The sequence below is a fragment of the Triturus cristatus genome, chromosome 1_1 (genome assembly GCF_964204655.1).
Source record: "Triturus cristatus chromosome 1_1, aTriCri1.1, whole genome shotgun sequence".
Classification (NCBI taxonomy): domain Eukaryota; kingdom Metazoa; phylum Chordata; class Amphibia; order Caudata; family Salamandridae; genus Triturus; species Triturus cristatus.
The window spans coordinates 142,079,633-142,093,001 of record NC_140579.1 but is presented as its reverse complement, the minus strand read 5'-3'; the positions used below and the strand labels follow the sequence as shown (position 1 = coordinate 142,093,001).

At 45.3% G+C, this 13,369-nt stretch overlaps 1 protein-coding gene across 3 annotated transcripts in view; it reads left to right on the top strand.

The window, feature by feature from the left end:
• Positions 1-13,369, top strand: part of DAXX (death domain associated protein) — a 414,322-nt gene that overhangs the window by 173,833 nt on the left and 227,120 nt on the right. For all 3 annotated transcript variants that reach the window (XM_085622370.1, XM_085622434.1, XM_085622515.1), the window contains exon 4: positions 5,121-5,296. In XM_085622370.1, the coding sequence (XP_085478496.1) occupies positions 5,121-5,296 (176 nt within the window). The remainder of the gene's footprint in view (positions 1-5,120; positions 5,297-13,369) is intronic.

Genomic DNA, 13,369 nt, shown 5'->3' with positions numbered 1-13,369 from the left:
TGACAATCCTGGAGAAGCCTGTGATAAAGCGGCGGTAGTAATTGGCGAACCCCAAAAACCTCTGTATGTGCTTTATCGTGATGGGGGATGGCCAATGCAAGATGGCTTCAACCTTCTTGTTGTCCATTTGGATGCCAGCTGGAGTGATGACATGTCCCAGGAATTGGACAGCGTCCGTATGAAAGATGCTTTTTTCCAGCTTGACGTGCAAACCATTCCGTTCCAGCTGTCGGAGGACATTGCGTATGTCTTGCACGTAGTCAGACATGGTTTGTGAATAGATCAGTATATCATCGATATTTACTATACAGAATATCGATGAAATCCCTTAAGGCTTCGTCGATGAAAAACTGGAACACCGCGGGGGCATTGCAGGGTCCGAAAGGCATGACCTGGTATTTGTAGAGACTGAATTTGGTCCAAAATGCTGTTTTCCATTCATCACCCTTCCGGACTCTGACTAGATGGTAAGCCCCCCTAAGATCTAGTTTGGTGAAAACTGTGGCGTTTTTCACCTGGTCCAGCAGGTTGGAAATCAGCGGCAGTGGGTTACCTGTTTTTGATGGTGATGGCGTTCATAGCCCTGAAGTCTCTGCACGTCCTGAGATCCCCTTCCTTCTTAGCCACGAAGAAAAGAGGAGAGGACATAGGGGACCTAGAATGGAGTATGAACCCATTTCTGAGGTATTCATCCAGGTAGGAGCGGAGGTGCTCGTTCTCCTTTTCGGTGAGTGAGTATATCCTGCTGCAAGGAAGCGTGGAGCCAGGGACCAGGTCAATCCTGCAGTCGAATGGACGGTGCGGAGGAAGGGTGTTGGCACCTTTCTTGTCGAACACTGCCGCCAGGTCACGATATACTTCAGGGACGTTGTCCTGTGTGGTCATGCCGGTTCCTGTCAAGGATAGGGTGTGAGCCTGTATGGTACGCACACAAGAGGAGCCGGTGGGTGTGTAACAAGAGGCGTTGCAGTAGGTTGAATCCAAGACCAGAATTCTAGATACCCAGTCTATGCGTGGGTTAAGGCGTACCAGCCATGGCAGGCCCAATATGACTCTGAACTGGGGAGCATCAATTATGTCAAAGGCGATGGTTTCAGTGTGGTTGTTCACGAACACCATACACAAGTCCTCGCTTTGGTACCGAATAGGACCCGAGGTGAGGTCAGTCCCATCCACTGCTTTGGATATGGATAGTGCAAACGGCCTTCTCCCTCTCACCCGGTTAGGCTTTACTGGGCATACCCTGACGAAGTGCCAGTTTTTTCCGCAACATAGGCACTGGTTCTGTCTTTTTCTTTTCTCTCGTTCCTTGTAATAAGAGCTCCTCGTATACCGCCTATCTGTATTGGTTCAGGCACATCACCAGAAGAGTTCGGCTCATCTTTGTTTTTCTCCTTATATGACAGGAACCGGTTGTCACCTCCTTTGGTCCTCTTGTTTCTTCGCTCCTGTAGTTTACCTTGACCACCAGGTCGTTAAAGGGTCCTATCTCTTCCGGTGGATCAGGCATCTGGGAAATCAGATCCTTTAGGTCGTCGCGTAAACCCCTGTAGAACACAGATACCTTTTTGCTCTCGGGCCAGCGGGCTTCTATGACCAGCCTGCTGAAGGTCGTGACGTAATGGAGCAGGTCGGTGTTGCCTTGTTTCAGATTAGGCAGTTCGTTGTCCGCGGCTTGGACAAAGGTGTGACGGGCGAACATGCGCCGTAGGCCTTCCTTGAGTATCGACAGGTTGTATATATAGCATGGGGTCATCTTTGTCCACCAGGGAGATGGACCATTGTGCGGCGTTGCCACCCATATAGCAGAGGATGAATGAGACTGTGGAAGCGTAGTCAGGAAAGGCTGTTGCTCTAGCCATAAAGTGTAGGTGGCACTGATGGAGGAAAACACTGCACTTGGTGCTATCGCCATAAAAGCGTTCAGGTGGGGCTAGTTGAACGGAATGGGGCGCTATAACCTGTATGGCATTGTTCTGTTGTGTAGTGGAGGAGGTGCCCTCATAGGTGAACACGGGAGGTCGTAGTAGCCCCTCCTGCCTCACCCTAGCAGAAGGAATAGGACCCCAGGGACTAGTAACCCCTGCTGCTACTTGGCTCTGTAAGGCCGTCATGTCTTGACGCAGACTTAGGTTTTCTGCCTGTATGTTTGCAAGCATAGCTGCTATGTCTTGCAGAGTGATCTCGGGATCGCTCATGTCGTCTGGGCGAGATGGTTTAACTTGGGCTTCGGATTCAGTCAGGTTCCCCACAAGTTACCTGTTTCTTGCGGAGAGATCTCGCAGAGACGACATGAGCTATCGCCCCCACGCCCACCTTACCCCACTCTAGATTGGACAACAATCTAGGATGAAGATGAGAGTAGGGATGGTAGCTAAAAGACCAGGGCGATGTCAGGATGGAGTAGCGGACGTCCCTCTGTGCAGAAGAACCGTGGGCACCAGCTGAACAGGAAGACAAGGGTACGCCCGTTACCATCAACACAGCAAACCTGCGATCATTCACAACGTGCACTCATGTGGGAGACAGCGATTACGTCTTGCGGATACTTCAGGTCTGCTACCATTGAATGATACGGATAGTCTTGCCAAGGTTAGCGCACCTGCACTATGTAAAGTAAAACAAAAAAAAGCGCTTCTGCACTATATACCAAAGTAAAGGCGTTCCTACGCGAATGGCAAGATGCAATGCAGAGGAACAAGCAAGCACACCAGCACTACAGGTAAGGCAGGGAGTACTGGTGCTAAGCGGAATAGGGGAAAGTCAAAGTCACCGGCCCCAACGGAAACGCACCAGCGCTGTGAGGCAGGTCAAGGAGCTAGCGCTTCAGCGCGAGGAAACAAGGCACCAGTGTGCAGTCTAGTGCTCCAGCACGGTACCAAAAATAGGTGTAGAACCGAAAGCGCTCCAGCGCGGTGTAAGAGGTCTCGGGCCAACAGAAATGAGCGCCCCAGCACGGTGCAAGAAGTCACGGGCAAACAATTATAAGTGCTCCAGCGCGGCGTATGAAGTCTCGGGCAAACAACAAAGAAGCGCTCCAGCATGGCGTATGAAGTTTCGGGCAAACAAGCTTACCAGCGCAGGGAGCATAAGTACCTGGGGCAGAGGCAGCGTCTGTGACATCCGTAGGCATCGGCAGCGGTAGACGATAATCCGAAGTGCCGGACTGGGGAATAGCCGCTGTTGATAAGCGGATTGCCCCGGAAACGCGGATGACGCCATGGTGGTTCCGGCGAAAGGCTAGACCGCTAATGGGCCGTAACAGAAAGTGAGGATGATCGTCCCGCATGAGCAACACAGACGCACACAGGCAACCAGGGGAGACGGTAGGGGCGAAAACAGGCGAACCACGACAAGGAGGTGTGTGGCGATTCCTATGTAGAGGGCGTTGCCATAGTCCAGTCGACTAGTGATGAGGGCCTGTATCACGTTGTGCCTTGTGTGTAGAGGTAGCTTCTTGAAGATGTTACTCAAAATGCACAGAGTGATGTAGCAGGAGGAGGAGACAGCGTTGATAGCAGTGAAATTGCAAAACATTGCTCATATATAAAACTGTGGGGCCCTGATGCAGTAAAACTAGACCCACCCCGCCCCCCCAAATCCCTTTTGGAATTTAGGTGAAAACAAGTAAAGGAGAATTATCTGACAAGACATTATTGGTACTTTATGGCGGTGCTGCCTATAAACCCAAATCATACTCTATGCCCTGTTGCTTTGTATCTGTGGTCACCTCTGGAAGTCACATCAATATGCACTGCACCTGAAAAAGCTGCTGCAGCAGAAATTTTGTTTGCTAGATTGTGTCCAATGTGTCCTAGAGAACTGTGCCTTTTTGTCATCAGAGCAATACTTGGATTATTACTGAGAAACACTCAGGTACGGCCCTAGTAATGAAGGCTACTACCCTCTCAACTCAGACTGCACATTGATTAGCAGCGTTGGCACCTCTTTTGCTGTGGTCTGAGGAGTGATTGAGAGCTTTACAGCCTGTATGAGGAGCTAAACTTTTCCTGCCAGGGCGAGTCGAACTGATCCCAGCAAAACCTGCACTAGGCCAGTCTCACTAGAAAATCCAAGTGGGGGTCTTATTAATTGACCAATTTCGCACAGTATTCAAATATCGCCACAGCCTGGCTGCTCAGGCCATTGCTATCTAGATCATGCAACTACATCCCCACCAGTGTTTGAGCTGGTGGACGTGCACCTATATCTGTAGGGTGGCTGTATCCTTCCCCATTTCCCAGAGAAGCCAGGAGACAGTCTGTTTTCACAGCCTCAGCCGGAAGTTCCCCTGATTATGGAACTAACCAAACCAACTTTTGAGCCTGTAAAATGCTGGTGCTATTATCTTTAAAGGTGTGTTAGAGGGCCTAATAATAATTTAATTTCTCTGTGGCCTCTCGTAAAGCCAGTGCCCTCAGTTACTGCTCCCAGTTGTGTGGGTTTTCTTGCTACAGACAACAGTTGATGATGACTTATAGATTCAGAGATTCAAGGTTTTACGTACCAGCTTAGAAGACCATATTGAGTGCTGTCCCACTTCTACTTCCTAACCTGGTCCCTATAAGATTGGATCTACAGGAGTGCACCAGTGACCTCTTTGGGTTTTGGTCCTTGTTTTTCAGGAGTTTCACACTTATGTGGGGCAGTTTTATTTTTCTTTGATGGCCGAAACTCAGCAGCAGAGGCTTCAGTTTATCCTCCTGCTCCTCCAATTGGTTTGGTGTAGGTAACGTCTCCCTCTTAGGATAACTATGGTCTCAGGACCAATGTTCTACAAAATCTAGCACCTAGAATGTATGAGCTGTTCTGTGTAGTCTACAAGTTAAAGTAGTTTCCTGCTTAAAAGATACATTTCTGACTGACCTTAGACGTTATTAATTACTTACTGTTTCATTCAGTACCGAACTCTATCTCCTCATCTCTTTCAGTAGGCCAGGAGCGCTCTTCTTCACTCTTTAAAGTGAACTAAGTTCCCAAAATGTGTGTTCGGTAACCGGTTTCAGCTAGGTTTGTCATTCTGGTGTTCTAGCACCTGCTGTCTTGTGCTATCTAATAGTTGTCCCTAATAGAATAGGTGTGACTGTAATGAGTAACCTTTCTATTTTTATCCACTCCAGGGACTGATCCTGCCCTGATGGACCCTGTCCTTGCTCGCCGCTTGCGAGAAAACCGCTCTGTAGCACTTACCCATCTTGACGAAGTGGTTAAAAAGTACGCTGTGATGCAGGATGACGGTGAGGAAGAGATGGACCGGAAAAGGCGGCGAGGTTCCATGCACCTGAGAGGAGTCAAGGTACTGAGATGGTGTGCATGTGCTGAATATCTCCTTAGAATCCCTGCATCAGTTAATCCTGCTAGTATTTAAAGGGGTTTATAGTGCAAGTGTTAATTTGTTTCTTACCCTTCTCTTTAGTGTTACCACATAGTAAATTTGTTTCTTCAAGATCTTACCATATTTAAGGGGATTCCAATGGCGGACTTTTGTTTTTGTGAGATGAGTCAGGCTCATGAACGTCTTCTGTTCTTTTCACTGTATCTGCCAACTAGTGTCAACAGCAGGTCTGGTTGGTGACCTGGGCAATATCTTCTTTGTTTGAAGATAAGGACTTCCCTATTTGTTATCGCACCTGGCTCCAAAGTCCAGACTAGAACAAAAGTGAAGGAAGAAGCAGTCTGAAGAAAACTCTGGAAGAGAGAAAAACTAAATTAAAGAAAACACAACTAAGTATTATTGAAGAGGTCAGGCTGCAGGCAGCAAGACGGGAACTGTAGTCCACTATAGGCAGCTACACTGAAGGCAGCAGATGCAGGTCGAAATATTTAAGAGGGCAGTTGAAGCAGGCAACCAGCTAACAAAAGCTGCAGCACAACCATTACCTCCCCTGGTTTGTTTATTAGGGATTCTTGCAAATTAACCTGAAAAACGAAAGGCGGTTTAAACCTATCAAGTATTTCCTGCATATTGGTTTGGGATTGGAATACATTTTATTCTGTGGAAAGACTAATTGCCCAGAGTAAACGTGAGTAGGCTCTCTAAGATTCCTGGATCAGGTGTGTGAAATCTGTGTTGGGCTAAGTTAAATGTGCCCCTGCCACTTCTGGAAAATGTCAGATGCAGCAGATGGCGTCACACCAGGGCCAAATGTGTGTCGCAGTCTAATGCTTCCTTGACTTGACTTGAGAGGAGCCAGATTCACTCAGCATTAAAAGGAGGAATGTGCTGCCAGTACACCACTGCTTGAGGAAGAATACCAGACCTGAACAGGGAAAAGCTGTCTGGTTATAGACAACTTTTCATGCACTGTAGCTTGAGATAAACGATCCACAGTTTCTCTCTTATCAGCTGGGTGCATAGAACACCATGGACATGCAATGCCCAGTAAGCTGCAACCACTCCTATTGCCAAGTAGGATGGGGCAGTGTATACCCTGGCACTCTGCACGATGGCCTGTTCTTCCAGGGGAAGTTGTTAAAAATCTTGAAATAGCTAAGGCACATTAATGAAGTAGGCTTCAAAGACCTATCGCATGAGGAGTAGAACGCTTCCCAATTAATGTGATTTTGTTATATTCACAAGCATATACAGGATTTACAAATCTCATTGACAAGGTATTCTTTATGTTCATTGAACAACATGGTGGTTAAGTAGAGCGTTCATCTGTTTGCTGAGATCTAGAGGAAGAACATAGTTCATTATGGACAGATGAACTGCCAGATGAAAGTGTCACAAAGAGGCCAGCTTCAGGCATACTGTAACCAGATTAATAATAGAACATATGCTAGTTTAAACCAGTGTAAAGTAGAGGTAATTTAGCAGGAAAAACCCATACTCTGTCCCCAGCATTGAAAGTGGAGATTGCCTTCTGTGCCCCTAAACCTACTGCACATGTCGCTCTTGGGCCTGCATTTGTTGCGTAAGTTCCGACTGTGGCATGACTCTCTACAAGGTGTGTTTTTCCCACCCATGGGTGACGCGGGTGAACATGGTTTGATGCACTAGCAATGAATGTGAAAGACAAGTTATTGTAGCCCGGCAAGACACTATTCAGTGTGGTATTGATACAGAAGTATTGCTTCTGAGTTACTAACAATCCCATTAAGGCATCAGGGGCACTGTGAATATAACAACAACCCTTCTTTCTTTATTCACAGTATCACACACACTGTACTAAGAAGAATAGACACTTTTAAGTAAGAAGTATTTATTTTTACAGAAATAATCTGTTTCTCAGTGCATCTACACCTACACAGAACATTGTAAAAACGGCAAAAGCAAGTTATTAATAACTAGAATAAAATGTTCTAAAATGTCATAACAAACTTAGCACCCTAATGCAGGTTTCTTAAAACTTGGGGCGGCCCCCACCCCTCCTCCTGTTGCCTTCAAGTGATCCCAGGGAGAGCACCAGGCTTTGCCCAAACAAAGCATTATGCTGATAACAGTGCTTTGTTTTCAGTAGAAACAATAGTAATTTATTTCCTGGCTCGGAGAAGGTGTCACAAAGTAAGGGACTCCAGATATTCTTCAACAACCCCCCCCCCCCCCCTCCCCCCTTCTAATAATCGCACTGTGGGTACTTTTACATGTTAGTGAGGCCTGCCTGCCTTACCAGAATGGTATGTTTGGCAATCATGCGTTTGACCGCATTTTATAAAACGGTAGCAGAGAACTTAACTACAATGTTTAATAGGTCTACACAAATTTAAACATTGCCAGTTTAATAGAATAATTATTAAAAGATTGAGGGAGGGAGGCAGTAATTTTTTTTTCTATATTTGCGGGGGGAGGGGCAGCATTAAAACGTTTGAAAACCACTGCCCTAATGCCTATGTGTTACACTAAGAGTGCATGGAAAGCAGAGCAACTTACAATCTAAAATTTCTTGGGAAGTAGAGATTCACTGGATACTTTGTGGACAGCGAAAGCTTTCTTTATAAGCGGAGGCGGGATGATGGTGTTCCCTGTGAAGGGCAAACATGCTTCGGTAGAAGTCTGTCAATCTTCCTCTGTAACACAGCTTTATCAGTTTCAGGTGAGATGTAGCATCTGCAAAGTGTGCTGGCAGTAGGTGAGACAGTATCTGGTAGAATCTCTGGTGATAATCTGGGCGAAGGACCTCTCCTGACATGCGGCAGTCCTTGTATACTAAATTTCATCAGAAATTTGAATATGTGATGTAAGTTTAGGAATGTCTGACTTAGATTATGTGCATCAAGGTGTACATCTCAGACGTTGCCTTATGAACATATGAGGTAAAAGGGCATCAATTTACACTACTTTATTTTTGTTGTGTGTATGTGTTCTTATTTAACCTTTACATGGTGAAGAGTAGAAATTTGTCACGTTAAGGGTAGTATATCTCATCAATCGAATGACTTGACGCTCACAGTTCTTAGAAAGATATGGTCGGATGACATTTGCGATTAATGGCAGACATGACAATGATTCTGCATAAATCGGGAGAGATGGCGAATTCCATTGTTTGAGAGGGAGAAGTAACGATTTCCATTAGCCAAGATGGAGTCAAGCCCACTTGAGATGTAGTCGGGACTTTGAGTCACAATCAGTTGGAGAAAGAAATGGCACCCCGTGGACAAGAAATTTATAGTGACCGTTATATCAGTATGGCCATGGCATTTCAATTAGTCTTCAATAGTCTGTGGATTTCCCACATTTGTTCAGGTAATGCTAAAGGATGCAGCATTCGAGGTTTAGGTAAGGTACTGACTATAGCCTTTGCACAACTCGACAAAGCAAAGTCCTTTATCTTCGGCTTGCTAATGCGATCGTAGTAAGCGATCAGATATTCATGTTGTGCCTTGTCTAAATAAAGACTTTTCTGGCCGCAGTAGGACCATGGCTTCTGTAAAGTGCTTTTTTATTTGGTTAGAAGCCTCCAGGTTCTTTAGGTCACTGGAAAGACCTTTCTGTCTATAGTAGCTCAGTGAAAGATGTCATGATCAGGGCACAGTTTTCTATGAATTTTCTCTAGTAATTGGTTTATCCTATTATGTGTTGGGTTTCTCTACTGCTCAAGGAGGATTTCATTCTGTCTTCACTTTGAGTATCTATGGCCTATTCTTCTGTTGAGGGAACATAGCCAAGATATTTAACTGAGGTCTTGTCAAACAGACATATCAGGTTTGTCCAATAATTCATGTTTCCCTAATTGAAGTAATCCCTCCTAGACATGATCTGCGTATAAGCACCTCTTAGATCTAATTTATTAATCACCTTTGCGTCTTCTTTTTTTTTAACATACTGAATGTTTGTGATTAAAGAAAGTGAATACTGATCATTTGTGGTCAGATGGTTAAAACTTCAGTAGCCTATTCATTATTGTAGTTTGGTAGTGTCTTTTCTTGGAATATAAAATAGAGGTGCAATAGATCAAGGGGCATAGCAAAAGAATAAAAAACAACGTTACTGAAAAGAACAATGGCACTATATTTCAAGTCCTTGGAGCATATTTGGTGTGCTGGTGTCTGTCTATCGCTTCCATAAAGACAGTCAAGAACTTATGATATTTCGTTAAAACTGTAGAGTCCTGTGCTACAATTTCTTGTGGTGTGATGCTTGTGCACAGAGGTGCAATGTTTGACAACAAACTGGAACCTAGAAGCAGTCTTGGCAGACCAGTTTACATATAGGTTTTGTAAAGACAGCCATGATATTCCCAGAATAACCGGGTACAGTGGTGTGGCTATAGAGTCAAAGGGGATAATTAATGGCGCTGAGAAGTACTGAGGTGCAAAGTTGGTTCCTTCACAGGTCCCAAGGACAGTGGCGTGCCATCATCTGCTTTTTATGTGGAACCTCATTTTTTAGGTCTCGGGACCATCCGGTCTGCCGAAGGCAGAACCGGAAGTCGAGAGATTTAATGTTTTGGAGAAGAGGGGCTTGAACCCGCCCCTCTTCTCCCCTGTTCTCCATTGGCTGGCCTCTTCAATGCTGGCCAGCCATTGGAGAAGAGGTCCTGTCACTCCGATCAGGCCCCGTCCTTTTCAGATCAGGGGGCGTGTTTTTTGCAGAAAGTCTAATTATCTCCTCCAGCCAATGGCTGGAGGAGATAACAGCAAAGCACGCCCCCGAATCCGAAAACGACGCTGCGTTTCTCCGAGGCATTTCTGCTCTGCCTCGGAGAAAGGCGGTGCGGTCTTCCGGTGCCCTCGGCTTGTTTAGACTGGGCATGCGGCAGACATTTCAAGGAGTATTAAAGAGAGGTGAAAGTGACTATTTCGGCCCTGGAAGAATGTCTTCAACCTCCACATGAACTACACGGGATTAGATAAGTAAGATAAAGTCATCGTTGCGTTTACCCACAGTAAAGATGGCGTCAGATGCTGGGCGTCCGCGCAGGAGTCATTCTGTGTCTCAGAACTCGCAAAAGAGTTTCCTTTTCTGGTCCTGGGTGGCTGTACGCGCGCGCCTCGTGTTTTGGGAATCCTGCAGACTTCAACTATGCACACTGCGCGTGCTCAGTACCCATAGTTAAAGTGGCGACGGCCTATGTGTTATTCACAGCGCATGCTTGGGTAGGCGTGACCCGGAAGACCCGCCCCTGAATATCAGCCCCGGAATCCTCGTGTGCGGTCAGTTAGAGATACGCCGGCCACTACTCCGCGGGTATATTGTACCCTTCTTGCATTTATACCCAACTCTGGTTCTAATCACAACAGCCGACCCAGCAAGATTTTCCCATTGTACTTCCGGCTGCACCGACCGTACATCGTTCCACCACATGTATTTCCGGGTTGATCTGAAAATAATAGCGTTACCGTACAGTGGCTCGCTCACCTGCCTGAAGAAGATATCTGTTCTAGTGCTTTAAAAAGGCGTTCATGAGACATTATTATTGAGATTGGGTAATTTATAAAAAGCGTAACGACGCTATACTTTTTTTTAAATAAAAGAATGTGACTAAAAGCTAACAACAATTAGGTCATTATTTTTAAAGTACGAAAGAAATGCTGAAAAACAAGATTATCATGTGCGACAAGATTACCATGTACATCATTGAATTAAAATTTGAAAAAGCTTCCATCAATAAAAAAGCCTGCCTACTCCTGAAATCGAATGCAGGAGGCTTCTCATTCCAACATGGCTACTGCATTAACTACAAACATACTGTAATAGCAGAGAGGCGGACTAACTGAAAATTGTACCAATCAGCAATGTCTTGCAAGAGTAGCCTGTGTGCGGCCTCACGTGATTGGTCCGTAAAAGTGAAGACGCCTACAAAGCTAAGTGTAGAAGAGGAAAGCTTTCTTTGATTGGACTCTTAATATATAGGATCGTATTCGAGACTTTTCGCAATAAAATAATGTACTCTTTCATGACTAATCGCGTAAAGTAGCGCCTGAATGTTTTTAGTTCAGTAAAACGTGAGTCACGGTGTTTCGTACTAGGTTGGATATGGCTAGGCTGCTCAGGCGAGTTATTGGACAACAGGATCGCGCGTCTCCGGTGGACCGACCCTGCCTCTTGTTGGGGGAAGTTAGTTCCGGAAATACCTCGCTACTGCTGGCGGCCGCTCTCAGCTCGTCGGCGGAAGAGGGTCGACGGACAGTGTTTATTTCGCGAAGACCACTGCAGAGGCTTCCAGAGAGCGAGCGAGACCCTCTTATTTTGAAGGTGCGAAGGAGTACTTTAAATTACAGTCCCTTAGTTTAATGAGCTATTGAAATTGGCGGGAAGGAAAGAGGTCACTTCGTATTTTGAATAAAGTGTGTATCTGGGTGGCACTGCCGTTAATACATCCCGTCCTTTGGAGGAGCAGGTGCAGTAGTATTGGTGGTCACCGAACATTGGTTATCGCTTTATTCAGAGTTTACAAAGCGTGCAGTGGGGCACGGTGCTTTCCTTCTAGGGAATATGACACACTGGCATGCCACTGCGTGAAAAGGCTACTATATCAATATAAATCAGGCGCGCAACACCCAATGGACACAAAGGGCTTCAGCCCCCCCCCCCCCCCCCCCTGTCGTGTGTGGCAGTCCGGGAAGAGACAGCTTCCCGGGTACACACACAGCCGCACTGAGCACTTCACAGGTCTTTAAAAGACCATTTGCATGTTAATGAGGCCTTGCTGTTGTTTCACTCCTTCTAAGAACCCCTGCAGCGCCACTCTGCCTCTCGCTTAAAGATTCAGCGAGCCCCCCCCCCCCGCCCCCCCGAACTTTGCCTCTAGTTGCGCCTCTGAGAGATATATATATACAGCTGTGTGGTAACAAGGATGGTTATTTCTGTTTTTTTGTTAATTGCTTTTTCATTGTATCAAACGACTAAACCAAGTCAAATAACGAACTTCTGGGTCATCACAAGCACAGTAGGTTTATGATGAAATATTTTACTTCTGAGACTACTGTACCACTTTATCGGGGAGAGCAAATGTGTAGGTCACATTAATAATGAAGCAATGCAGAGTAGGGAAAAAAAAGTGAAAAAACACTTTTACCAATTTATATGAAATATACGCAGTAAAATAACATAGCAAATCATCTGTATTTTTACTTTATGCATTCTAACATTTTGAAATAATACATTCTAATAACATATTTGTTAACGTTTGTGATAAAAAAAAAAGTGTGCATATTTGCACAGTAATAAAACGCCATATGTTAGTCCTATCCAAGAAAATATTATATATTTTTCCCTTTTTAAGCACTGGCGGCCAATCGCAATTCTCTGAACGGATGTATAAAGGTCGCTTTAACAAACCGGTCTTTCCCATGGTTTAGTGTGTAAATTGTGCACAATGGTTTACTTTAAATCCCATTGGAAATATATAATAAGAGTTCAGTAGGCGCGCTCTCAGGATACAGCACAAATAGACCCAGTTATTGCAGGAAATTGTTTAATCACACAACACGTTTCGGTTGCGCTGTATTCTGAGAGTGTGCTTACTGAACTTTTACAATAATGATGGCAAGCCGGTATGCTCTGCCGGCACGCGCGCCTCTTTCCACGGGTCCTACAGTCCCAAAAGGAGAAACACGTTTGGGATATATATTTATAATTAATGACAAATGGTGTATATGCTGAAGGGTGTGAAAGGCTCAATTAGCCCGGCAGGAATGAGACCCCGTGTGACTTGCTGGATAAATACATATCTCAGAATCAACTGCTTAACCGATTGAACTAATGGATCAGGCGAGGTTTGTATGGGTGCCAATATTGGAATAGGAGACATTTGCTTTGTTAAACCTTTAAACCTCTTGCCTCAGAAATGAGGGTGAAGTCAAGTGTTTGAGGGTGGTCCGATAAAGGTCAAGAGTGAATTAACACTTTTTTTGTGGGTGATATGTTTGGAAAGCTGATGACTCAGTTAAAGTCAGTGGAGGCATTTTGTTTGATGTCGGAACA